Here is a 27728-nt window from a genome sequence, read left to right as displayed (position 1 = left end):
TTTTAGTTGGACTTTAGCCCACGACGATACCATTTAATTCGCTAAAGACAGGTTGATATCTGCCCTGCCATCCATTACGCAAAATATCTTGGGAAACGTTTGTCATCTTTCAGTGCTGCTACCTTATCCCAAAACGAAATAATCAACAATGACACCGTTTCTTATTTCGGGCGTGAACCCACTATTCCCATCCCGGGAGTAAAAATCATCTTGCAACGGAATGCCCCTTTTCCCTCCCTTGGCGCTCATATTTGCCGATTATTCTATTAGCTCCCCCTTCCTCTTTGTGTGTTAGGCATGACACAAGTACGAGGGGTCATTAGTGACCTGGTCTCCTCTCCCTTAATATTCACATATGAGCAATGACATCTTACCTTCTTCGCTCAAATATACACACACACACTCACACCGTCATTAACATTTTATGACCTATGGCGCGTGTGCTCGACCCGTGTTGTTCCCGGTTTTGTTTCGAAGACGACGGGGATAACTCCTGGGAGACACGGAAGGACCGGAGATGATTTTCCCGGACTAGTTTTCTTAACACGCTCACTCCCTTGGAAACGTCTTTGGATGTAGTTTTTCAAGAAAGGGAGAAGGGGTGCAGTTCTCTGTGAAATGCAATCTTGTTCAGCTTTGAATTTTCTGTTGTATATCTTTTGGATAAAATACTTTACTGAGAACTTTCTTGAACTTGCATCTTACAAATCTATTTGCTATCAAGCATCCGTATACCATTAAGTACTTTGAATGCGACTTAAAAATGAATATTATAAATATTGATTAGAATCGAAAGATTGCATTTTTTTAGAATTGAAAATAACAATTTTCAGGATGAAACTGGATTTTATTTTTAAATTGTGTTACAAAATTGAATAAAATGTGTGTCATGTGACTTTCCTCACAAAGATGCGATTTGAATTTTTTTCTGTGTAAATGAATATATTTGCTAAGGAGAAACAATATACTTTTATTCAGCTCGAATCAATCTAGTTAACTCTCCAGTAGTCGCGTAAGTGTACTTTGAACACTCCGATTTGTATGAAACTATCAGCGTTTTTCTGTCTATTCATACCAAATATGAGCTTTTTACGACGAAGGAAAGTGGTGTAACACGGACTATGAAGTTCGAGGTCCAAAAAACATAAAAAAATCTTAAAACTGCTCCATTTTTGTAAAATTTTATCAATTCCAACTTTCTTGAATACATTTGAAAGATCTTTTGAAGCACTTTTGGGTTTGCCATAATGGTTATTTTAAAAACCTTAATATTTTTTTGCAACAGCCTCCAACACACATTCTCTTATAGGGCAAAAGTTAGGGAATTTTATGGATTATAAGTCTACGGTATTAATTTTTCCTCATAGTTTTACGATTTTTCTATAACAAACTTTTTACAACGTTAGTTTTTACCCTGGAGGCCAACAAATTTGACAAGGCCTCCATTATGGAGGCACCCGGCATTTGGCAATGGAATTACAGCACTTATATCCAACATAAGTGATGTTTAGTACTATTTTTTTGCCGGGAACCGTGGTGCAGGGGTAAGCGTGGTTGCCTCTCACCCAGTCGGCCTGGGTTCGATCCCAGACGGTCCCGGTGGCATTTTTCGAGACGAGATTTGTCTGATCACGCCTTCCGTCGGACGGGAAGTAAATGTTGGCCCCGGACTAACCTTAAAAAAAGCTTAGGTCGTTAGCTCAATCCAGGTGTAGGAGTCGTCTCCCTGGGTCCTATCTCGGTGGAGTCGCTGGTAGGCAGTTGGACTAACAATCCAAAGGTCGTCAGTTCGAATCCCGAGATGGATGGATGCTAAGGTGTAAAAAAAGATTTGCATTTGCCTAAACAATCAAGCCTTCGGACACCTAGTTTCGAGTAGGAATCTCGCAATCGAGAACGCCAAGGCAATGCTGTAGAGCGAATAATTGATTGATTGAGTACTAATTTTTAAACTGTAAACTGATACCATTTAAATTGTCGAGGAAAATACTGCATACTATTTTTTACATAAAATGTAGGAAACTTTTTAACACTGTCAAAGTTGACCCAGAAAAAATACATTTTTTTTTAATATTGGGAAAGTAAAACAAGTAAAAGTTCCAAACCTAAATTTTCCTTAAATCGCTTCTTTCTTCATTCCAATGCTTATTAAAGACCAAAAATGGGTTGAAAATTTGATTTTTGTAGAATTTTTGGATCAAAGTCCGCCGACGAGTGCGTAATGATTCGTCCACTATTCAACATGTTTCAGAATTTATTTAAAACACCGCCGTTGGAAACATCAACACTCTCTTCTGGCTGCACTTGCTGCTCCTGCAGAAAAAAATTAGGCAGGCGTTGCGACGCTCATGCAACCAAGCAGAAGTGTTGCCAGAAAAGCTTGAAGAAAAGTTGATGTTGCGCCGGTGTTATATTTATTTATTTATCATCTTTGCAGACTTCAGGGTTTCTTACTAACTAAGCAACAAAATTCTACTTCTAAACACAGATTTACACATATTAAAGTCAAAATTTTCCAAAATAGTCGAGTGATTGAACTTATTACAGCAGGCGTCAAGAGGGTTGTGGTGTCCGTAGTTCGTCGTGTGCCTTGGTATGTCGAGAAGCTGATGGTTCCGAAGTTCTCTTGAGGGAACTCGGATGTGGACTTCCTCGAGTAGGTCACTGCAGTCAATGTTGTTCCGCAAGACGTCAAACACAAACAGTCGTTGAAGGAGAACTCTTCTGTGCAGAGCTGAAAATGTCAGGGGTCCTGACGCGAAAATCGGCGACGCAAACACGATTTTTTCAGATCCATTCACTGAACCGCAAAATCGTGACATAAACAAACCCGACTCAGTCGTGAGTGCCCTAGCTCACTGAGCAGCTGCAATGCGACCAACGCTCATTCGACGTTGCACGCACACATATAAAGAAACAAGTTTTTTACACAAAAAGTTGGTATTTATGCGTGGAAATGTAATTTTGAATATAAGTTATGGTTGTTTTCAGTGTTTTGTACAGTCTAGAACCATTTAACTGTTTAAAAATAGTCAGAATAGTGTTTAGAGAGGATTTTACGAGTCAGTCATACGACACGAATTGAGTGAGTGTAGCTCATTTTTTCACGTCTCTCATTCTCCAGCAGCCGACCGGCACGAGTCAGGCGGCAGTGGTTGAACGGACACAGTAGGCTTACAGTCACATGCTAGCAGTGAACTGACATTTTGGTTTGCTTCATGAGTACGCTGGGTTGAAAACATTTTGCAGGCCTGCTTCTGTGTTGGAGTGTTGGCAGGCCGACCAGAGCGCACAGATTCGTGTAGGGTGCCAGTGTCACAGGGTCGTTCCAGGGCAACACTCGAGCTGCAAACCTTACGAACCGACGCTGGATACTCTCGATCTTCTGCTGATGGACGGCGTAATACGGCGTCCACACCGGTACGGCGTACTCCAACACACTGTAAATAAATTATGTAACATTTTCGCACTCTTCGGCAAAGTTGTTCCCTGGAACACGGACTATGAGCTCATGAGGTTTTTGAAAAGGGCAAAAATCTGGCAAAAACCGAAACGAACCGATTTTACGGGTTAAATCCCACTTAAAATTCAAAGTCAAAGCGCCAGGTCCTGTCGCAATCAATCATGCTGATATATGGGATTCGGGCTCAGTACACTTAGGGGATCATTCCCTGAAATGCCCGCAAAATTGACCCGTACATGCTAATACCTATGTCAATAGTTTTGACAAAATGCCAAAATGGCTACGTGGGTCACAAAAAAAGCGTACACAAACGATTATTCATATGAACAAAGTACAAAGAATAGTAAACTTGCACAAACACAGAGAACTAGGGGCGGACGGGATTTCTAATCTCTCTTTCGGTGGAAGGCTTTCGGAACGGAAGGAAATGTCGCTTTTATTAAATTAAAATAAAACCAGAGCCAAGAGGGTACGGTTATTAGAGGATATGACTAATACGTTCTTTATTGTAATTTTGAATTTATGAAATTATTGCCCTGCTGCTTGAAAACGGTCCTTATCCTTTCCTTTCGGTTCTGCGCGCTCCAAAAGCGCTCTTCTTCGCTCCACCTTCGGTTGGGATCTTTGCGAGGGAACGCATAATTAAAAATAATCTTATCCTAATCTAAATGGTTGTATCCCTTTAATGTATTTACACATATCACAACACTTTCCTTTTGTCTTATCTGGGAGTGCATAAAGTTCCCGGGCGACCCTAATTACTACGCCTGGTTCAGGTTCAGGATCCCACACATCCCGCACTGGAAGGGACAGTCGTCGGCTTCGTGCAGCTTAAAGTGCGTTGTCAGTTGGCACTCCTCGTCGAAGGATTTGCTGCAGATGACACATTTAAACAGTCTTTGGCTGGGAAGTGGTGATGATGAGGAGGAGGATGCGGAGGAACAACCGTGAACGGTCTCGTTGTGGCGGACCAAGGTGGCCTCCTTCTGGAACACCAAACCGCAAATTTCACAGATTAACGAGCTGCCCTTGCGGTGGGACGCCTTTTTGTGGAACGTAAGGTGGCTTAATTTGGGAAAAGTTTTACCGCAAACTCCACATTGGTGCTGCTGGGACCGGCCGTTGTCGTCGTCGTCGTCGCCGTCGATTCGGTGGATGTGCTGCATGTGCCGCTGGTATGAGTTTTTGTAGGCAAAGTTCCGGCCGCACTTGCCGCAGGAGTATTTTTTCTCTTTGGTGTGGGTCATCAGGTGGTCTTCGTAATGCGATTTAAATCGAAACGTCTTGAAGCACGTGCCACACTTGAACGCGTGGTTTCCACTGTGCAGTTGCAAGTGCGCCTTCAAATTACAACTCTGGGTAAAAGACTTCCCGCAGACATCACAGATAAACGGACGTAGGCCGCTGTGCACCTTCTCGTGCTTCTTAAACGCAAACTTGGACTTGAAGTCCTTCTTACACACCCCGCAGCTGTACTCCTTCCGCTCCTTGTGCAACTCCTTATGGACGGTCAACGCACTGCCCTGGACAAAAGTTTTCCCACAGATGTCGCACCGAAAAGGCCTCTCCCCCGTATGAATCCTCACGTGCTGCCTCAAGTTGGACCTCAGCTTGAAAGACTTGAAACATATTCCACAACGGTGCGAGGACAGAACCTGCCCCGGATGCCGCCGGTCCAGATGCTCTCGGAGCAGCTTTTTCTTCCCGAAAATCTCCTCACAAATTTCACACTGGTATGATTTATTGCCACTAGTCTTCCGCTTTTTCTTGCTCTTGATAAGCGCTGAATTAATGTCCTTTTCGGCCCCATCTCCTTCTTCATCTTCTTCTTCCCGACAGTTGTTTTGGTTATGACTGTTGTTGTTGAGATCGTCGCCGGAATCGTCCGTCGTGCTGAGGCCGATACCCTCGTCGATGCTGGATGTCCGCGAGTCGTCGTCCGCAAGGAGCGAGTCCTGGTCCTGGATGATTTTTAGCGGCACGCGATCCAAGCAGGCGAAGGGTTCCACCAGAGGAGGTGAAGACTCGCGGAGGTGGAAGTGGGGTGAAGAGGTGGGGGTGGTCTGGAATAAGAGAAGAGATTTGGTTCAATTAGGTGTGGTTGAAGAGTTACATAAATTTAGAAGGAAGAAAAAAATATTGGATAAGAAATAAATGTCTAAATAAAAAACCATAACTGACACACACACACACACACACACACACACACACACACACACACACACACACACACACACACACACCAGCGACAAAACAACATGTTTTGTTTGATAAGTCGAAAATTTTAAATATTAATTCGTTTGGATGGTTTTGAAATCATACGAATATTTCATACCTCAAAAAAAATAAAAATAATTAATCGTTCAAAGATTGTAATTTAGGTTTTGGATTGGTACCGTCAACTGGGGTGAATTGGGACACAAGGGGCGAATTGGGACAGCAGTTTTAACCATGTCAGAGCACAATATTTTGATTTTTCTGGTTGGTTTCGGATAGAACAGACTCAGACCATCAAAATGTGTACATCCATTTCCAAATTTAAAACCTTTGAGTGCTCTAAACACTGCTGTCCCCATTCAAACTGCAGTCCCGGTTCACTCCAGATGACGGTATTTTTTCTATAAGCAAAGAAGTCGTTTGCAGTTAGCGAGTAGCATTCAGTGACTGGGCTACGTTCTCAGCCCAGTTACCGAACAACTACTGTATCATGAAATTCTTTTAAATAAATTTATTTTGATAATTATTTTAAACTGGTTAAGTTAAAAGGTATGAAACACTTTGAATAGATTTTTTTTATATATTTTGTATTTTTGTTTGTATTTAAATTCTAATTGAATTGAACATGCTATTCAAGTTTATAATAGTTTGGATTTGGTTTATTTGATAATTAAATGATATTGATGTTTTATTAAAACACTAGAAATTTTGAAAATCTTACAAAAAACGCAAAATAATAACACTTTACATTCCTTTTATTTATGCCAAATAATCCTTTCACCTTCTAGAATAGAGAGGCATACAATTTAAACCAAATTTATTTGTAAACTAAACAAAAAAATTGTATTAAACAATTTATTTATACTTTAAAACGTGCTTTACAATCGTATTATTCTAGGCTAAAAGAGGCCGGACAAAAATCGACAAAAATAATAATTAGGCTTAGTGATTTTTCACGCTCAAAAATTGCAAATTTCACGGGGACCTTAGTTTCAAAACACCAAATTTCACGGAAATTTCGCGGAACGTGAAAAATATTAAAATAACTATGAAAATTTCATGTTAAACTTTAAAAAATCTTAACTTAATTGACTTAATTGAACGTGACAAAAAAAAATGATTAATGAAAAAAATCTTGAAAAAAAAAATGTTAGGCATGCGTATTGTCATTTATTGAGCTGCCTTTTTAATGTTCGTAACTAAATCTTCAAAATTTTATTTAAAATCAAAAAGCAAAAAAATAACTTCCACGAAAATTTTCAATTTAAATAATAATCAAATATCGTGAAAATCAAACAGCCTCAGAAAAAATCTGAAATATTCTTAAAATGTGACTTTAAAGATAAAACGTTACCTAATCCACCTAATGCCTTCCTCGCATATTTTTATCAAAATATCTGAGATCCGGCCTCAGAAAAAGTTTGTTGAAACACTAAAGTACTTATAACTTTTGATAGGATTGTCAGATCTTCAATCTTTTGGGCATGTTGGAAAGGTCTTTTAATTACATATCCTACGATGTGTCGCATGATAGATCCGGACAACTTTTTCATCGAAATATTTAAGATCCGGCCTCAAAAAAGTGTATAAATAACACTTAAGTGCTCATAACTTTTGATGGGGTTGTCAGATCTTGTGAAGAAAAAAAAGGTGGGTCTAAGATGTCAAATAAAGAAGTTCATTTTTCGAATGATTTTATAGCCCTTCCTCATTGAGGCGAGGAAGGCAAAAAAGTTTGAATCTATCAACTTCTTTTAAAATTATATCTTTCAATATCATTTAATTTGAATTTTGAAAGTTAAATTTTTATAACGACGAATGACAAAAATGTTAAATTCAGTTAGTTTCCAAAGGAAAACTACAAACTATTGTTTTTAATATCAAGTAAATAGCAATCTATTTTCTCAAATTTTTTCTTCCTCTTCTCTGATGGAATTACATGTTTCAATCTATTTTTTTGCTCCTCCGGTTCTATCATTGAACGGAAAAAGGAAAGACGACTATTTTCACTGATTGTTACTTTTAAAGGAATGTTTGCTTTTAAATGAATTCTAAAAATAAATCACTACAACTTAAAAAAATCTGTGCAATCTTTAAAAAAATCTCAATAACTTGTTTAGTCAATTTTAACAAGTTTTGGTTGAAAGCGACAAAATTTAAAAAAAAATCCGAGAATATTTTTTTCTTCTTTGAATGATTTTTGTTAACATTGTTTAAATATTCGCAGCATTCACTTATCAGTAAATGTTGTATCTATTTCATGTTAATGTTTGTTTTGCTAACAATTCTGGAGTTTTTTTAAAGGCCCAATAAACCAAATTTTCAGTTTTTGCTTTTTGGGTGTTTTTTAATACCCCTGACTCAAGGCGGTTTCAAAAACACCCAAAAAGCAAAGACTGGAAATTTGGTTTTGGACCTTTTCAAAAAAAAAAAAAAATAAAACTCCAGAATTCTTCGAATGGTTCATATGCTTTTCAATTTAAATCTAATGGAATTTACTTTAAAGGTCTTTATGAATGAAATATTTATTATGTTGTTATTTTGATGAATTGATTTGAGAAAATTGATAAATTTCACGGAAATCTTCAAATTTCATGATTTTCACGCTCTTTGCGAAATCGTGAAAATTCACTAACCCTAATAATAATGTCATGAAAAAAGCTCTGGGAATAGGTTTTTGTAATTTTCAAGTATTCTTGACATTTAGAAGAACTCAACTTCAATTCCTAAAAATTGAATATTTAGCCAGTAATGAGTTTTTTTTTATCAAATATTAGGCGAGTTTTTATAAATCTGTGAATATTTTCATCAAAATGAACAGATCAGCTTCTAAAAAAGGTTTCGCAAAATAGTTTGTTTAAAGAGTGATAACAGTTTATTGGTTGGAATACCAAATCTTTAACCTGCCTATGATACGTGATTTCGGATCGAGTAAATCAACTGAAGGAAACAAGTAAAAAATAACCTTCAGTTACCATTTCATTAATTGTCAACATACTATTATATTTAAAATTTATTCGAAGTACCTATTTGTAAAAAAACCTTACCCAATAAGCTAATTGACCATAGCCAACTCACCTCAATCGACAAGCTAAAGCTGTCCCTGTCACTCCAGCTATCCTCCCGTTCCATCGTAACTTCCAACGCGTCTTCTCCAAAGGCCAAGTCCGCGGATCGTTTCGCAACCTTCAGCTGCTGCAGAACCGCATTCCCGGCCATCGGCTCATCGTCCAGCAGCAGGTTCAGCGGCGAAGCAACAGCACCATCCGGCGGAACTCGGACGTCGCTAACGACTTCCACCGTGGCATACTCGAGCGTAGAAAACTGGACAGCAGGTGTGTACTCGACCGTATGTGGCACGTACACGAGGTACAGCCTGTTGGAGAAAATGAAGAAGGGAAAGAAGAAGGAAAACGATGAAATATGACACATATAAATGACCATCAGAAACCATTTAAGGATAAATTTAATATCATTTCGGGTGACTTTAGACTTTGGGCTTCGGGATTTTGGGAGAAATTGCCCTTTTTCGGTGAGCAGCTAGGGAGTAATCGTATAATTTTGTCATCCATTTCTTCAGACCAGGCCGTGCCGGACACGGGGACGATTGAAGGCAATCTAATGTTGCATTATTGTTTTGGCCCTGTCCTGAGGGAGCGATATAAACCTATTTAGCACGATTGACCGTTGTATAATATTACAATCGCGTTGCGATTATTTCAATCTAGAGCAGCCATTAATCATATTTGATTGAGAAAGTAAAATTAAAAGGTGGTGTATTGATCAATGTACAGTATTTAATCTTGATTTTTTTTTAAATGCAGTTTGTTTAAAATCGAACAAACTAGCAAAAAAATGAAAGGCATTGCATTATCTTTGGTACCCTTAGGGGAGAGTGGGGAGACTCGATCCCCGGGGACACTTGATCCCAAGCCTGTATCTCGTCAGCATGTGGGTAAAACAATTAGCTTTGTTCTAGAAAGTGTTGCGGAATTGACTAAAATTCATTGTAGAAATCAAAGAAAAAAATTAAAAAATGTTTAGATTGAGTTACACACATATTTCTCAAAAGTGCTGCAAAAAACTTTCAAGTGATCTTTTTTCTTTGTGTTGATAAGTATAGAAAACACTCAAAAATTATTCAAAAAAATATTTTTTATACATGAATTGTTTAATAAACATATTAACTCCAAAACCCTTACGCATTTGACGTTAAATTTATCGTCATACTATTTTTACAATCAATTGTTTAAAAAAGTGCGTTTAGGGAGACTTGATCCCTGCATTTTTACATTCACTGGAATCAGCCTCAGGATTAAATAATTGGGCTGGGTTTTCGTACATAGTTTCCTTTAGTATAGTTGTACATAATTTACTGCAGTTTGAAACATTTTTCAAAAGTTTTGTAAACAAAAATTACCAGCTTTTGTAAACATGCTCAATTTTGGACTAAAAAAGAAAATTTTAAGTTTTTAAATATTTTGCATGCTAAACTTGTTATATTTTGAGCACAAACGTACAGGTTTAATGTGAAATTGCTGTAACTTAAAGAAAAGTTTGGATGAATAAGAAACATTGTGCTTAAGATTTCTTAAAAATGTTGAATTATCCCCAACATTTTGAAAATGCCGGTTTAAAATATTTTTTTAAAACGCTTGGCATGATTCGAATCCTATCAGCCAAACATAGTTGAATGTTTAAGCTTTCAAATCATGCAAAAAGTTCATAGTTTTGTGGGAAATTGACAGAGTTATGTGCGATACAAAAAAGGGGATCAAGTCTCCCCACTCTCCTTTACACCTTTGCCCCTGATTATATTGATTTGATTAAAACCAACAAATTTGCGGACGTAATAGATTTCGGTTGGTACAAATTAACCCTCCGCCAGCCCATCATAATTAACAGCGCCCAAAATGTGCGTGCCAAATCCCTTCGGGAATACGACACACGGAAAACATACCGGCATCGCGTCCTCACCATGGTTGAACGATGATTTATGGTTTGAGTTGTGGTGTGAGGGGAGGTAAAGTTGGCAGCAGTCAGTGGCCAAATGGGACAAGAATGATACATAATTTACTGCTGTCGATATTACATTCCAGTTGGTGTTGGTCTACCCACATTGGATGCCTCCTGAATTATGGAGGAATTTTTCATCTTAATTTTTTTTCCTTATTTTCTAGAACCGCTCCTTTGGTCTGCCTGCAGCATCCCTTGGGCAAAAGGGTGCGATTTTTTTTCTGCTCCTTCACTAGTTCCAGGACATAAAAAGGAGGGTTCAAATCCAATAATTTGTCGTTTTAGTAAGCGGGATCTGCCTTCTTATTAGGGCGCATTACGGGGCGATTTTTTTTCTTGTACTTTTTTCGTTAAGACGATTCGCCTTTTGCCATTTGCTTTTTAAATTAAAAGACATTCCTCTTGACGCCCCTCGGATGGTGCCCAGAGTTCAACCTTTCGTTAATTAATGGAACGTGAAGTACTAGTGTGAGGAATTTGTGAATTTTAATTTTTTTCTCCATTCCTACCAAAGCAGTAAAATGCAAATTCGATTAAACAATGGCAATAAAAATGCTGTTTTTTTGTTCGGCAACAAATTTTTAGATGTTTCCTTACAAGAAACATCCAGAAGTTAACTTGGCAAGAACCCTTCTAGCAGCAAGTGGCGAGTTATCAACAGAAGAAATGCTAATTCCCAAGTAATGTCAACCAGCAAAGGAGAAAGTCACCCATCCCTCTCCGAAAAACGGGTGATAAATAACTTCGCGAGGCTACGTGGAAAAATTGCTCCCTTGTGACGAACGCGAAAGAACAAACTGCAAAATACACAACTCAGGCAATTATAATAAACACTGTAATCATCTTGTTCTGCGAGCACTTCTGCCGGTGAAAAATAATATATGCGACGTTTTTTTTTCTTCGTCGCTGTTTTTTATTTGAAAAAGATGTACCAATAAATTTTCCATCTGAAGGAAAAGCGCGCAGAGGTGCAATTTGGGATGCAGATCATAGGGAAAAACGGGAGAGTTTTCCCCCTTTATTTTCTTTTTGCGCAAGTGGCGCAATAAAGCACACCAGTGAAAAGTGAGGAGGAACAATTTTTCACATGCAAATCATGCTAAATCAATTTCGGATGCGGAAGGTACTGTTACGGGACTTCTTTTTTTGTCGGTTGGGTCTGATTCGGTGTAAGCTAACATTGGTTTATATCAGGGCTGTTCAACCTCTAGCCCTTTCATTCCCAGACATTTTATCCGGCCGAAGACACATTTTGAAGTTGTTCTAAAACTTGTTATATGATTGTCCATTTTGGCTTTTCATGTTTAATAAATAAACTTAAGATTAAAAATACATTTATAATCTAATTAGAGTTTTTTTTTTATATAATTTGGTGCATTAGCAATCAATATTTGGACTTTGCTTTTTCTTTTTCAAACATAACTGTTTTTATTCAAAATTTATTTTAATTTTCTTTTGAGATGTTTTCACAGTTATGACCAGAAGAAAAAAAATCGTTAAAAAAATTAAATACCGTCAGTGGGGGGTGACATTGGGTCTGGGAGGTGAGATTGGGTCAAAGTATTTTTTGACCCTAAAAACTAAAACTAAAAAAAAACTAAATTCTGTTAAAAGGGTTGTGCAAGGGACACCTCAAGATTATTTTGCTGAAAAAATCTCGTTTCTAGAACAAATCCTGTCATTTTTGCAGCTGTCTTATGTTGAGGTTCGTTTTTGTCCAAAATGAACCCTCGAAAAATCAACTTTTTAACCTTTGTTGGAATTGATCAAAAAGTACCCACTACTTCAAACATTTTAGCATGTCAATACGATTCCCTCGAACAAGAAACACTGTTGGATGACTTGTTTTTACCACATCTTTGTATTTGAGCATCATTTTAGTTTCATTTGACCCTATGTCACCCCCTCTAAGGGGTGAGATTGGGTCAACTTTCAAAAGATTGCCATTTAAGGTAACGAAACTATTGGCACTACGCCCCCCGGGGCATGGCCTTCCTCTAACGTGGGATTTCTGCTCCAGCGCCTCTGACGAGACAGGAGAAACCGGGACCGACGTTTTACTTCACCATCCGATAGAAGCTCAGTGGATAAGGCGGGAATCGAACCCGCGTCTCATAGCATCATCGGGATCGGCAGCCGAAGCCGCTACCCCTGCGCCACGAGACCCACCAGGTCCGTCGGTAGAGTCCGTCAAATTACACCATATTTTGGAAAAATGTTAGTAAACTATCTAAGAACAAATCTACGATAAAAGATTTTTGATTTTGAATATTTGAAACGCTTATTAATGTTTCATTTAAGTATTTCATTGCAACAGAAAAAAAACAATTACAATACAATTTTAAATAATTCAAAATTGAATCATTGAAACAACTCAAATAAGCATTGATTTTAGAGAGTTTTCTTTATCTTGTTTTATATCTTCTTAAAACCAAGCCATATCAATTTTATTTGCAATACTAGGGGAAATTCTCGTATGTTTGGCAGGTTAAGCACTCGCTCCTAACTCCATCCAATTTGCTGATTTTCACTATTTAAACAACTAATTTTGCAAAACTTTTGATAGAGACATACTTGCTCACTTCTCATTGAGATATTTATCGCTCGATTTCAATTGAAAACGCTTTTAATTACCTTTAATTAAATTTCAACTTAGAACCACGCTGGAATTAGATGAAGTTCCCCTACTGAATTATATTCTTTCTTTAAAATTTAATAAAACATTGTTTCCAGCTCGCCACGCACTGCTCCAAAACTATCCTACCTGAATCGCGGGGTGAAAAAAAGTTGGACAACACTGGCTTACATGTTTATTTTTTAGCTTTATTTTACTTTTTTGCTAAAGAAGGTGATTTTATAATTTCAATATAAATGAAATAATGCTTCTAAATAATAATAAATCATTAAAGCGCGCTTTAAAAACAGTTACATTATCACAAAATTGTCTGCAACTTGCTGACATTTCGCTTTTATACTTTGATTTTATAGTTTTGTAATTATATTTCATTTATTCTAATAAGGTAGTAAATTTTATTTTTCAAAGTTTTCAATTTCGCATTTTTTTTAAATTTGAAACAAAAAGTATCACAAAATGCATTATAACTGTACTACTGGAAAAAAAGTAAAAAATAAAAATACCAATACGGCAATATTGTTTTCTCTTATGTAATGTATTTATCTCATTTAATGATCATATTGAAAGGTTTCAATGTAATTTTTGAATTTAAATTGAAATATAAACGTTATTTTTTCAGTAAAAATTACATTTCAAGCAAAATATAAAAAAAATGCATTGGAAACCGAAATAACAGCAAAATAAATAGTTAAAAATAATCATTTGAAAACAAGTTGTCTAAAATTTAAATATATTGTTAATAATATTTTGTATGGATTCTTACTAAAATAAAAAAGCGCTCAATCTTCCACATTTTTACTCAGAAAATAGAACTAATAAACTCAAAATTACACCGGCCACAAAATTTCGTAAAAAATTGCTCGTCAACTTGATGTTTTTGTTTACACAATATGAAAGCCAAATTTTGAAGCAACTGTTAACCCCCCCCTTTAAAGCCTGAAAAATCAGGGGGCAAAACAAATATTATTTTCGAAAAACTTCAAATTATTAATGAAAATTAAAGTAAAATCAACTGAAAACCAGTTAAAATGCATTTTCCCGAGTTTATAATCATATTCAGCATGTTTGAACTCCTTTGAAAACATTCTAAATTTTCATGAAATTTTTTTTTAATGCTTCCCCCCCCCCCTCCACCCTCGACTTTGATCAGAGCCGAGGGACATAAACTTCAAAAAAAAAATTGCAACGGCATTATTTAAACATTTCTCGGCTTTTTTTATTAGCTCCTTTAAACAAATGTAAACATTGAGTGTATCCCTCTCACACCTTGTGTCAGTGTCCATCGGATTAAGCAGGATAAACTCAATGTTTACATTTGTTTATTGGATGTAATAGAAAAAAGTCAAGATTCTATCTTGGTATCTACGACATTTACGGCACCACTACGGCACTACGGCACCAAAGAAATCCTTCAAACATGAGTTATTCAAACGTAGCAATTTAGAGTAAAGTTTTGCAGAAAAGGATATTTTTTCTAATGTTTTACATTGGAACTTTAAATATGCCCTCCATTTTCACTCAGATAAGTTGATTTACACTGATCGAGTGATCAATAAATATTAACTGAAAATCATAAATGTTAAAGCTTATTGTTTTCAGCAATTTTGTTCAGGTTTATATTTCTTGTTCAAAATTTATCACATTGGAGTAAACGCCTTTTATTAAATAGACCATTGTCCATATGGGGAAGGAAGTGGTCTATAATTTCCGAAAAAAAGTTTCCACGTGGTTTATGGATGACTCAATGTTATAATTATGACTTTTGTGACAATTTTTGAGCACTTTTTTTGAACTTCGCTAGGTTTAATATCAAATCAATTTCACAACAATTTCACTCAATTTGAAATCACATACAATTTAAAAACAATTGTCTTAAAGATATTTTAAATAGTGAATTTAATTTCAAATAACCAATGCAGCAAACTTATCTTCCATGAAATTTCCATTGATAATATCGAATCGAATAGCACGACAATCCAGCAAAATGCTCTTTATTGAAATGACTATTCGCAATCGGAAAATGGGCAAACGAAAATAAAAGGCACATTACAAACGCACTCAAACTGTCACTCCCAGTCCATTAGTTGACACACTCCAAAGTCGCCTTCGTTACAAGGCGCTAGTAACTTTTGATGTTCACATACAAAGCATTCAAGCTCCTTTCTGCCTGATACATATCCATGACGAAGAATGCAACAGAGGCACTGTCGCGCACAATAAAACGGCATTACTTGGTAATCTTTTTATGGGACGATTATGAGGGAGGTAAAACGTGCCCTCGTGCCAAAATACGTAACACCACACCGGATTAGGTTGCCAAAAGTCAGTCCGGATCTGTTTTTTTTGTATTTCCTTCGTTTTCTTCGAATCGAAGGGGGCGTCGGATATCATTTGCACTTTTTATGCCCAAGATTCTGACGGCGGCCTCGGCGGTGGCACAGGTTGTTGCTGTAAAAGGACGTGGAAGAGTCGACGAAGGTCGTGGCCTTCTCCCCAGGGGTATTGTCTGCGAATCGAAGCAGATTCCGTTGCTCCGAGGGAAATTCGCACCAGCGTTTCTGGGTGGAAGAAAGAAGAGGGATGGCTCTCCAGAGGATCAGCAGCGAAGAAAAATGGCAAATTTATGAAAAATACAAACAATCACGGCGTCAATCGCGTGCCGCCGGTTGATGGATTTATTACTTCCGGCGCGTTTGGCCACCGATGCGATATCTCTGATCCGATTGACGGTTTTACATAATAGTATTACATCAGAGGACGATTTCATTTGGGGTCGATTGCCAAATGTATGCCATATTTGTGCTTTCTGTGTTCCAAATCGAAATATTTTTAGAAGTATTACAGCAAATGCAATATTATGTTGTAAAACTTCACTTGTAATATGAAGTATTTTTTCTCATCAAAATCATATTTTTTTTCAATCGACTTTTTCGTTAAATTCTTAAAACTTGTGAATGATACGAATTCCACGAATTTAAATATATCAAATTTTTGGTTAAACTTTTTAAAGTAACCCTGCACAGATACAAGAAACACGTTAAAAAATTTCATAAAATGGCAGGTATTTCGTGTCCAACATTTTTAACTCAAAATAGCCCAAAATGCAAGTGCATCAAGAGCAAGATGACTACTCTGTGGCATGTTTTAACAAAATATGAAACGATAGGGCATTAACTTCATCAATGTAATAGTCGATCATGCGAGCAAAATTTGTCTGGAGCTCCTTCACCACGTGTTGTGTAGGGTAGGGTAGTCATCAATGAGACACTTTTGGTTTTAAACTTTCAACGATTTTTCTAATTTTTTCATCAGCATTTTTTAATGAGCTTTTAGATGCATTATCTTTCTTTTAATGTGTTCTAACATTGACCAAAATATGAGATTGATCTGACGTCTACAGCCAGAGTTATTCAACTGTCTTATTGTAGACGCACTTGGCAGGAACAATGAGACAGCTGGGGAACAATGAGACACTCTACGAAAATCAACATTTTTCTAGCAAAACATCTTGTTTTTGTATTGTTCCATTGCAGGTGACTTGCCTTGAACATTTTAGAGCAATTTTGCCAACATGAAACTTTTATTAACAAAAGTTACACTAAAAAGTATTTAAATTTTGTAAAATCCATGTATTAATACCAAATAACTTTGTATTTTTGGTTAAATGAAGTTTAAACTCTATAAATATGCCAAAAATCATTTTTAATTCATGTTTTGAAAGATTTCCATCGATTTTGAAAAGTTTATTGAAGAAAAATCAAAGTGTCTCATTGTTACCCATGGGCTGAAATGAGTGGGGAACAATGAGACAGCCCTGGATTCTGGGTATATTCTATTTTTTGGCTAAATCTAATGAAAGGACATTGTAGCCCAACTTAATCCCTATGGAACGTCGAAAGAAATTTGAAGAAATATTAATTTTGGTGTAAATGGCAGCCTACGAGCGAAAAAATATTTTTTGTCCATAATTTACTTTTACACCCCAGAATCAAACATTTATGAATAACTTGTCAAGGGAGCGTCCATAACCAAAGCCACTATTATGGCAGACGTGTATCCAGTAGACACACCTTTCCCCCAAATATGAGCCTGATTGGTTGAAAATACGACTTGTGAGAGCCATTTTATCATTGTTCCCCGTGTCTCATTGATGACTACTCTACCCTACACCGTTTCATACCCCACACGCTTCGGTGGGCTCAAAAGTGCTATTAAATATTTAAAGCTAGGTTCAATAGGGTGGACCCACACCTTCTCACCTCCTCGTGTGGGTTGAATAAATCCAATTTAATGTGACTTGTTGCACCACCACCTTCAAACTGTCCTGTGTCAGATTTTTACCCAAAGGTAGGAGGGATTTTCCCGAAATTTTCCTCTCGTCATGTCGCATTCAGTGGGTTTTTTCACTTCAAAAAAATAAAAGGGCGAGGGGACAGCCAGAGCAGAATGCGAACATTTGGTGGCTGCTAAGTGGTACAAGAGGCGCGAGAATCTGATTTTTTTTCTCCTTCGCTTTTTTTCCGCGCAATATTATCAACCGATTGGGTCGAGAGTGTCGTGGGCTAACGAAAAAAAAGTCCTTTTATTTTTATCACCTTCACGCTTCTGCTGTCGGGACATTATTAAAAGCCATTCAAAAATGCGGAGAATATGCTTTGAGGAATCGAATTCGTAAGAAGGGGAGGGATGTTTTCAGATGTAAAACAAATTTCTTTTGGAGTGGGGATTTACGTGCTTTAAAATATTGCTAATTTATGCTGCCCAGATTGAGAAAATGTGTTGCATTATTGATGCCTTTTATTGCTTCGGAATTATGAACGCAGATTGACGATATTTTTGAGATAGCTTAAAAAATTGTAAAGATGTTTTTCTTAAATAAATCAATTTAAAAGCAAAAAAAAAATATGTATGTATGTATGTATGTAATTCTTTTCAGCAAATAGAAAAATATACATTAAAATTATCTGAAAAACGTTACTTAATGGTTGGTGCCTTCCTCGTATTTATAAAGTGAATACACTACACAGCCTAAGAAAAGTGTATAAATAACACTTATTTTCTATCAAAATAAATAAGATCCGGCCTCAAAAAAGTATATTAAAAACACTAAAGTACTCATAACTTTTCATAGGGTTGTCAGATCTTAAATCTTTCAGGCTTGTTGGAAAGGTCTTTCGATTACCTATCCAACGATGAGTCGCATGATCGATCCGGACAACTTTTTCATTGAAATATTTGAGATCCGGCCTCAGAAAAGTGTATAAATAACACTTAAGTGCTCGTAACTTTTGATGAGATTATCTGATTTAAAATCTTTTGAACGCATTGGAAAGGTCTTTTAAATACCTTTCTAACAATATATAGCATGACGGGTTTTCTTACAAAAACCACCCTTTTTATAATCTTCCGAAGTTTAGCTAAAATCATTTTTTTAGCATAACTTTTGAAGTACTTTTTTAAACTTCATAATATTAACTAGGGTCTTGTGGGACCCCAAAACGGATCAAATGAGACCAAAACTGTCGAAATCGGTTCAGCCAGTCCGGAGATAATCGTGTGCATATTTTTCGGTGCACGGACTTACAGACATACACACGCACAGACATTTGTTCAGAATTTGATTCTGAGTCGATAGGTATACGTGAAGGTGGGTCTACGAGGTCGAATAGAGAAGTTCATTTTTCGAGTGATTTTATAGCCTTTCCTCATTGAGGTAAGGAAGGCAAAAATATATTCTGTAGAATAAAATTTTAAGAGTTTCTCAGGTTTGAAATAGAACATTTTAAGGCTGACAAATTTCACGTGCGACAAGATCTACCTAAAAGAAAATGTATTTTATTGACACAACTGTCAGCATTATTTTCATCGAAGGTACCATTGATCCTTAGGACAGGACACCTTTCAAATACATTCTCACTCATCAGCGTACTCTTGGCCACCGGTCAGTCGTCTTCGGATTAGCTCACCACCCACACATGGCATTGTATGCTCACTATCCGCACTCAAGGATTACCATCTAATGAATTATTTATTTCACTTATTTTGACATAACGAACAAAAGAGAGCTCGAACCCGATCAATTCGGGAACAATTTTCGTCAAATCAATAGGCCGTTGAGAAAACATTTGTATTCAGTGCAATTTCCTCATCGCAATCAGGTTCGGGACCCCGGCTCGACATTAATTCAGTTTTTCCGAGACCAACCAACTCTGCCCTGGGTCGAGTTTCGGCTCGTGGATTGAATTGAATGGTCCCGGACTGGCCGGAGGCGACAAGCGGTCTGCCGGGTTTCTGAAATGTTGCACGCAAGATGTTTCTGCTCAGCGAATCTTGGCAAAAGGGGATGAAGCGGGTTTGGATAACCCCCTCGTGAACATTTGTCCAAGCTCTGCGGAAATTCGAGTGTGCGGTAGTGTGTTTATTAGGACAACAGTTTATGATTTCCCCTAAGAAAAAAAGGGAAACTTTTGTGCGCATTCTAGAGTTCAAGAAAAATAAAAAAGGTTGAAGGGTGACTTCGACCTTAAGAGGGTGCATTTGGGGCACGAATAGCGATAGTCCGGATCCCTACAATTTTTCATATGTGATAAACATCTATATGCTAAAAAAAGTCTGCAAGGGAAAAGGCGTATGACACACGTGCCACCGGTTGGCTTTTTTTTGGGAAAGCCACAAGAGCACAAGTGTTTCCAGTAGGTGTTTTACATGTGGTGTGCGGGGGCGTATCTGACATCCAAATCCGACATTCGGCAATAATAACAGCAATAATCGGTTGGGACAGCAACGAGCGCTTGTTGAACATCCCCTGAGTCGAACGACTCCTTCCGTTACCTTACTCATTGAAGAATGACTTGAAATCAGCTAAATAACTCATTGGCTATAGTTTGAATACCAACACAAGTATACATTTTTGAAGTTGATGTCAGTGAACGCTTCAGTTTCGTCAAGGTATGATAGATATGAGTAGAATTGGGTTTTTGCGAATTCCCTGCCAAAAAAACAAAATGATAAATTTCGGGTATAAATGATATGGAATCATCTTAAACAACTATACTTAAGATGATTTCAGACCATTTATACCCGAAATTTACAATTTTGTTCATTGGCAGAAAATTAACTAAAATTAAATTTTGTCAATTTTTCAGCATGTTCAGGAAGCCATCATGTCTCATACCTTGATAAAACTGATGCGTTCAATTTCAAAAATCACGAGTTGTGTTACCAAATCCATTTTCTCAATATTTTATCACCACCATTTTGGCCACAATCTTGAATTTAAATTTTTAAATCACTTTAAAGTATATTTGGACTTTACAACGCAATATCATTACCTGTATTTTATGAATGTTGATTAATTGTGGTGGAAATTAATTATTAATAGATTCGTTATTACGGGTGAACAGCAACCAAGGAAGTTGTTGTCTTCTTGACCAACATTTTCAAACTTACGGACCCAATCCTGCAACAACCTGATTGTAAAAATTAACAAACTTTGTTGTAAATTATTTTGTAGACAGTACCTTAGGGGATGAATAAACAAAATATACACCGATAGTTCTCGTAGTTTTGAAGATACTAAAATGTCTATAATAAAAATCTTGGTGCAAAAGCTCTGCTTAATGTGTACCGTTAAATTATAATAATGTTACTTGATCTCCAAACGTTTATAACTTCATCTCGTGAATTTCAAACATTTTTTAAGTATCGTCACCAGAATCAGGTTGAGTCATTACAATTAAATTATCAACCTAATCAAGTTTGCTCAACATTTTCTCTTTTAATCTTAAAGTAGCCAAAAATCAATTTTTGACAGTGCCAATGTTATGGAATTTGAAAATTTTGTTCCTGAGCACGAAGTTTTTTGATATTTTCTTTTAAATTTTTTTTTGCCAGTTTGGGGTTAACTTACACTAAAGCCAAGCAAAATGACGGTTTCCACGCGAAATCGATTATAAAAATACGATTTTGAACCGGACTATCTCCGATCTTAATAAAACTTGCTGGATCGTTTGTCCTACTCAAATCAACAACTCCTGTGCACTCAGTTTAGTAATTCACAATGGCATTTGAATTTTAGGAATTCTTTTAGTTTTAAATTATTGGTAATTACACTTAAATTGAAAAAATCATATCTTTCGAAGCAGATGTTCAAAAAATCGATCGAAAGTGTGTTTTAACGAAAATCGTGCGCTCTTTTCAATGAAAATATTTCCAAAAGCCGAAACTTTCATTTTCGATAAAAAAAACAGCCAAAAATCAGGCTGAATACAACCTTTGATTAAAATTTTACCATTACCATTCGAAAGAGTGGACAATTTCCCACTTTTCTTCTATAGACACCAAGTTGGAGCGAAAGCGTTTTCGAGTGGTTTGTAAATAAAAACCTTTTTTCGTTTTTTCTTTATTTTTTTCCCAAAAAACTAAATTTGATTTGTTTGATTGAAAATTTTGTAACAGATCCCATTTTTAAACTTAAAATAAAGTTCTGCTTCCGTGTTTTTGAGTCTTTCCTTGACGTACCAGTTTTAAATACATATAAAAGGAACGAAAAAAATTACTAAAGATAACCAAAAAAGATGCACTTAAGGTAACATTTCCTGAACCACTTTTATTATAGAAAAATGTTTATCTCACTCGTCAGTGTTGTTAATATCTGCAAATATTTTTTTCCATTTTTTTGGGTCTTAGGGTGATTCCCGTCGTGTCAGGGCGGTTCAAAGATGACCATTTTGAGTATTTTTTAATAATCATTGCCAAACGCCGTTTAAACTGAAATCATGCGTATTTTTCCTTGAAAGCCAAATTAGTCACTTTCCATATACAAACCGGATGACTTAAGTTGGTTTAAACAATGTCAAGTTGTTTTTGGAAATATGTGTTTTTTTTTTTGTGCAAAATCGCCATAATTGTCATTTTAAAGCACACCCTGACGTGCCAGGAACCACCCTAATTACCTAACAAAAATTATGTATAAAACTATTTTAGGTAGAGAATCCCGAAGATATGAAGCCGATCCGAGCACCATGCCGTTTGCCTGGAAAATTGTTGTAAGTCACTTAGCAGAATTTTGTAAGATGTTCAATAATTTGTCAACGTGTTTTTTCCTACAATTAAAATAAAATTAAAATCCAACACCGGATTTTTGATTTGTCATCCTGAGAATAATTTAAGTAATAGTAGGACGAAAAGGGAATAAATATCACAGAATTTTACAATTTACAGCTTTTCTATACAAAAATTGTTGTAACTTTTCAGAGATTTGATGAAATATCATGTTTATTCTGCAAATTTATTCTTGATATAATTAGCTTCAAATCTACGCAAATAGTTTTAATAAACACGAATCAATGATGTTTCCAGATGAATTTGGAAAATAAAAAAAGAAAAAAACAATTTTGCAGGTATTAACAACACTAACGAGTGAGATAATCATTTTTCCATAATAAAAGTGATTCAGGAAATGTTACCTTAAGTGCACCTTTTATGGTTATCTTTAGTAATTTTTCCGTTCCTTTTATATGTATTTAAAACTGGTACGTCAAGGAAAGACTCAAAAACACGGAAGCAGAACTTTATTTTAAGTTTAAAATGAGATCTGTTACAAAATTTTCAATCAAACATGTAATTTAGTTTTTTGAAAAAAAAAATAAAAATAAAGAAAAAACGAAAAAAGGTTTTTATTTACAAACCACTCGAAAACGCTTTCGCTCCAACTTGGTGTCTATAGAAGAAAAGTGGGAAATTGTCCACTCTTTCGAATGGTATGATGAATGATATGATTTTTTCAATTTAAGTGTAATTACCAATAATTTAAAACTAAAAGAATTCCTAAAATTCAAATGCCATTGTGAATTACTAAACTGAGTGCACAGGAGTTGTTGATTTGAGTAGGACAAACGATCCAGCAAGTTTTATTAAGATCGGAGATAGTCCGGATTTTGAGTGGTCGATTTCGCTTGGAAACCGTCAAATGTGAAAAAGACCAGCTTCCTTTAGTTGAATCTCCTGATTTTTTTAGTCTCTCCTTATCCTTCACAGTACATCTTTTGCATGTTCGTCTCAGCCGCTGTGCGATTGATACCGATTGAGAATAGGGTAATAATCATTTGATTCGGGGTCAACCGACGGAAACGGCAATCTAGTTTTATCTTTCCCCAATCATCTTAATCGCCGCTGGTCGATTAACTTCCTAATGAGGGTCAATCGTTGCAATCGGACGGAAAGATGTGCAGGAATGCTGTTTGTGAGGGGAAAATCGTAAGCAGTGGACATCAATATGAGTTTTCACGCGCTGCGAGAGATGAATCATTTCTTTTGACGCCCCTTTTGCTTGCAGGAGGAGCGAAAAGAAGTTCCAATCTAGTTGGAACACGAGACCGGAAGCACATGTCATCCCAGGAGGCGATGAGCTCGATTTAGTGTCTTTATTGGATTCGTCTTCTTCTTGGGTTGGAAAAAGGTGTGTAAGAAAGGGATAAATTCAATGCAAGGCACTCGGCGTGACGAGTTGAAGGAAGTTTGAATTTACATTTTGATTGAATTAGCGTGTTGCTGGGGGATTGGAGGTTTGGGTAATCGAGAAATCTTAAAATCGGAATAAATTTTAGGTGGCACTTTTGATGATGAAGTACTTTTGGTAAATTGGAATTTGGCATTTCTTACTTGAATTTATCCAAAATGGATAGAACTTCTGCTAATCAACCTTTCTCATTCTATCAACATTAAATATTAAATTCAAATTCTTAGTAGGCGTTGGCTTCGTAAATCCTACGAAACACTCCCCCTCCAAAAGGCAACCGTAGCAGGTCATGAGTTCGCTATTGAACGTTTCCTCCCACACGAAAAGACCCCCCCCAACTTGGTCCGAACGCTCAATTCACGTCGGAAAAGCTGGCAGCGAAAAGTCATGTTGGCTATAATTACGTAATTAAACCGTAGTATTACACAAATTGGGTATTTATGAAAATAAGTTTTTCGCACGCTGCCAGCCTACCAACACCAAAATTGCTCACAATCATGAGGAGGGGGAAGAATGACATCGTTCAAATTATGATGCAGAAGAAAAAAGAGGGCGAAAATGGAAAAATTGACAGGGCCATCAAGTTGTAATTCCGTTCCGTCGAGGGGCGCAACATTTTGAACAACGTAAGAAACAAAGCGCGGTGTGAAATTTGCGCGAAACGTTTTACGAGTGTGTGGTCAAATTAAAAAGTTTTTGGTTTTTCATTTAATTGCGTCACTTCTCGAGGGGTTGTGAAATGGGTGCTCTCTTCTCGTATGTGTCATTGAATTAGGTTCGGAACATAAGGGACACTTGTGGTTTTGGTGACATGTGCTAATTATAGTTCTAAAATTGTAAAATATATTTTTGTACGATTTTAAAGCTATTAGACGGATAAAGATTTCAGATCAACAGTTAAGAACGTTGTTTTTAAATTCAAACTATAAATTTTGCGGGCAGATTTAATTTGTTAATTTGCGATAAAACATCTGATGGAACCAAACTCTCAGACTCGATTATCCCAAGCCTCGATTATCCGAAATTTCGATCATCCTAAATTCGATTATTCTAAGGTTTGTATGGGATAATCGAATCATGAACAATAAAAATCTATTTAAATTAAATTCAAGTTCTACGACCTATTTTTTCAAAATTTGTGTGGTATATTGCCTATTAATTTACAATGTTCATTTTTTATATCTCATCACCGCCATTTTGTCCACCATCTAGAATTTAAAAATTCTGAATCACTTTAGAATAGTTTTCAGGGTCATATTTAAGCTCGACAATCAAACATAAGTCATTTTGTCCAAGGCCTTCGGATAATTGACTCTGGACTGTATCTAAAACATGAGTCAGACAAAAATGAATGTTCTTGCACCTCCAAAGGTGAATATTATTTTTAAAATCTAACGTGAAATTTTATTATTATATTTTTCCATTTCATTCCAAGTAAAGGAATCTTCAAGCTACTATGTAAGGGAAAACCATTTTCCATACCATTTTATTCAGTCCACCAGTGCTCAACTATTAGCGCTGTTCATAACAATAAAATTTAAATTTGCATGACCAAATTGTTCATCGTCACTTGCTGTCCCTAATGGGAGAAGGTCGAAGAATTTTCCGAAAGCAAAAAAGGCTGCCGTAAAATTTCCCCCATCGAATTGAACGAAGTAAAAAATATCGCAAGGTGACTACAAAACAGCATTCTCTAAATGTATTTCCAATAAATCTGCATTAGCGTCATTGCGGAGGAATTTTCGAGCACTTGATTCGGGCCTGGCGGCTGGCACGGCACACGCAGGAAAGCGTACGAAAAGGACCACATTAGAAGAAGATTTGGAAGGAGGTGGGAAAAAGAACATTCCTCCATCTTCTGCCAATAAATTTAAATGGAAATTTACATAAAGCAATAAACGTGTACGTTCGACTTTCTGCCGGATGCCGGGAAATTCCTACACAAACGGTGATTCTTCTCTTTTTTTGTTGTTGAGTTTTTATTGTTGTGTAGCTTTCTTTCTTGAGCCCCGTCGAATCAAGAGGAGCAAACCAAGTGGCCGTAAAACGAAGTGTTTGGTTCAGGGAAAAGCTTTCACCGAGAAAGCGGAAATCCTCAACACTTCCGACGGACCAACCGAGCTTAGCGAAGTGTTGTGGTTTCGGATCGATTCAAGGAACTTTATGCTTGTGAGTTTGTTCGTGGTAGTAGGCCTTGGACCGCGCCAGTTTGAGTGAGTCCACTACGTGACAACACGTCGCTTCTTCCCTCAAGAACCCAGTAGACTTCGCGATACGGCGATGTTAGGGTGGTGTTAGTGTGGAAATGTGTGTTTCTATTGCTTAGCTTGCACATTCTCACACACATTCGCACAGGGCGCGTCGAGAAAGCATGCGTATTCGTTTTTATGATTATTATGCTCCACCCGTCATCGGGTGGCTGCCGCATTTACGCCCCCATCCCCCCCACTCTCTTTAGACAAGCAGGCCATGAGTCAATGGGGGGAAAGGGGAAGATGAGTCCATGCGGTCGTGACAAGCATGCCCAAACGGAAAACGATCGATCGTGGGGTCTGGCCATGACGGCGGCGTGTTCGGCGCTATTCGGCAGGGCCTTTTTTGTTTGTTTCGAATGCAGACGAATACATTTTGAATCAAAACGGGTTGAATCACGGCCAGGTGAGGAAAACAAAGTTTAGTTTTGGGACTGCACCTGTCTAGCTATTTTAATATTTTCAATCACAATAATGCCAAAAGAATATAAAAGAAATTTTGTTTTGGTTTGTGATCTTCAAAACTCAGTTTTGTAGAATAAAAATAATAAATATGAAATTCCTTTTGTTGATGGTCTGCTGCAAATAATCTAAAATTCCTAGGCAACTTGAGCTTAAAAAATCATTACATCACATAGCGAAACCAATTCTGCAACCACTAAAACCACCATCTCCTAGTGAAGCGAAGTAAGTTGAAAGCTTTAACATTCAACAAAAAATTGTACGGGTTTTAATTCAAACACTTAAATATTGATTTAAAGACCAAAGTTGAGCATGTTTACAATAACGGATATTTTTTGTTTAACACTTAAACTCCCAAGCTCGAGAAACAGGAAGATTTCCATAAAAATTCCCTTTTTTCGCGAGCTCGGTAGTTTAGGTGTTAATGAAAGAATTGAAAACGGTTTAAACTACAGTAAGTCATCTTCTACTATGTCAAAAGAATCCAACTAAACCGATAAAGTAAACTTAAGGCTGGTTTAAGTAACTTTAAAAATGTAGGAACAAAGTCACCTCAAAGTGTAATTGTCTGCTATACAACTTTGTAGAACATTATAATACTCTAAAAAATATCCCTGCAAAGTTAGAAAAAACACGAAATTTTAAAATGAAAAAAATGGGTCAATAAAGATTCAAAAAATACATAAAATTTCCCTTAAAATGACATGTTCCAAAATTTTACAGTCGAGTAAAAGAAAATGGGAGAATTTTTAAAACTTTTTTAATATTTTTTTTCGATGAAAAATACGTTTTTCGCAATTCTGAGTACGAAATCAAATCGGGCGTCTTATATTACATAAAAGTCCTTTTGACACCAAATTTCTATCTCATCACCGTTTCAGGCTGTAAATTATTGAAAAACACCTCTTTTTTCGCATGTTCAAAAATGGAAGGGGTCGTACCGCCCCTCCGTCACGAGATATAAAAAAAACGGACCTCGGATTCGTGATTAGGGACAAAAGTTACCCCGTAGGAAAAAGTTTCATGCAAATCTAAGACGGGTCGGGGTAACTTTTCACGATTTCGTGTGAGTTGGTAGAGAATTACCCACATGAAATTACACAGCAAATAAAATCCGATGATAAAGTCGCACGCAAAAGCTTGCACATCATTTTTGGGAAAAGT

General features: G+C 36.7%; 1 protein-coding gene across 1 annotated transcript in view; it reads right to left on the bottom strand.

Annotated features, from left to right (window-relative positions):
• Positions 1 to 3933: 3933 nt before the first annotated feature.
• The window catches only part of LOC6050585 (zinc finger protein interacting with ribonucleoprotein K), a 40246-nt gene continuing 16451 nt past the window's right edge, over positions 3934 to 27728 (bottom strand). The window contains exons 2-3 of the mRNA XM_038257243.1: positions 8759 to 9056; positions 3934 to 5526 (exon numbers count right to left, since the gene is read on the bottom strand). Of these exons, the coding sequence (XP_038113171.1) occupies positions 4225 to 5526; positions 8759 to 9056 (1600 nt within the window). The 3' untranslated portion in view covers positions 3934 to 4224. The remainder of the gene's footprint in view (positions 5527 to 8758; positions 9057 to 27728) is intronic.

Source organism: Culex quinquefasciatus, chromosome 2 (assembly GCF_015732765.1).
Source record: "Culex quinquefasciatus strain JHB chromosome 2, VPISU_Cqui_1.0_pri_paternal, whole genome shotgun sequence".
In the NCBI taxonomy this organism is placed as follows: domain Eukaryota; kingdom Metazoa; phylum Arthropoda; class Insecta; order Diptera; family Culicidae; genus Culex; species Culex quinquefasciatus.
This window is presented reverse-complemented; position numbering and strand designations above follow the sequence as displayed.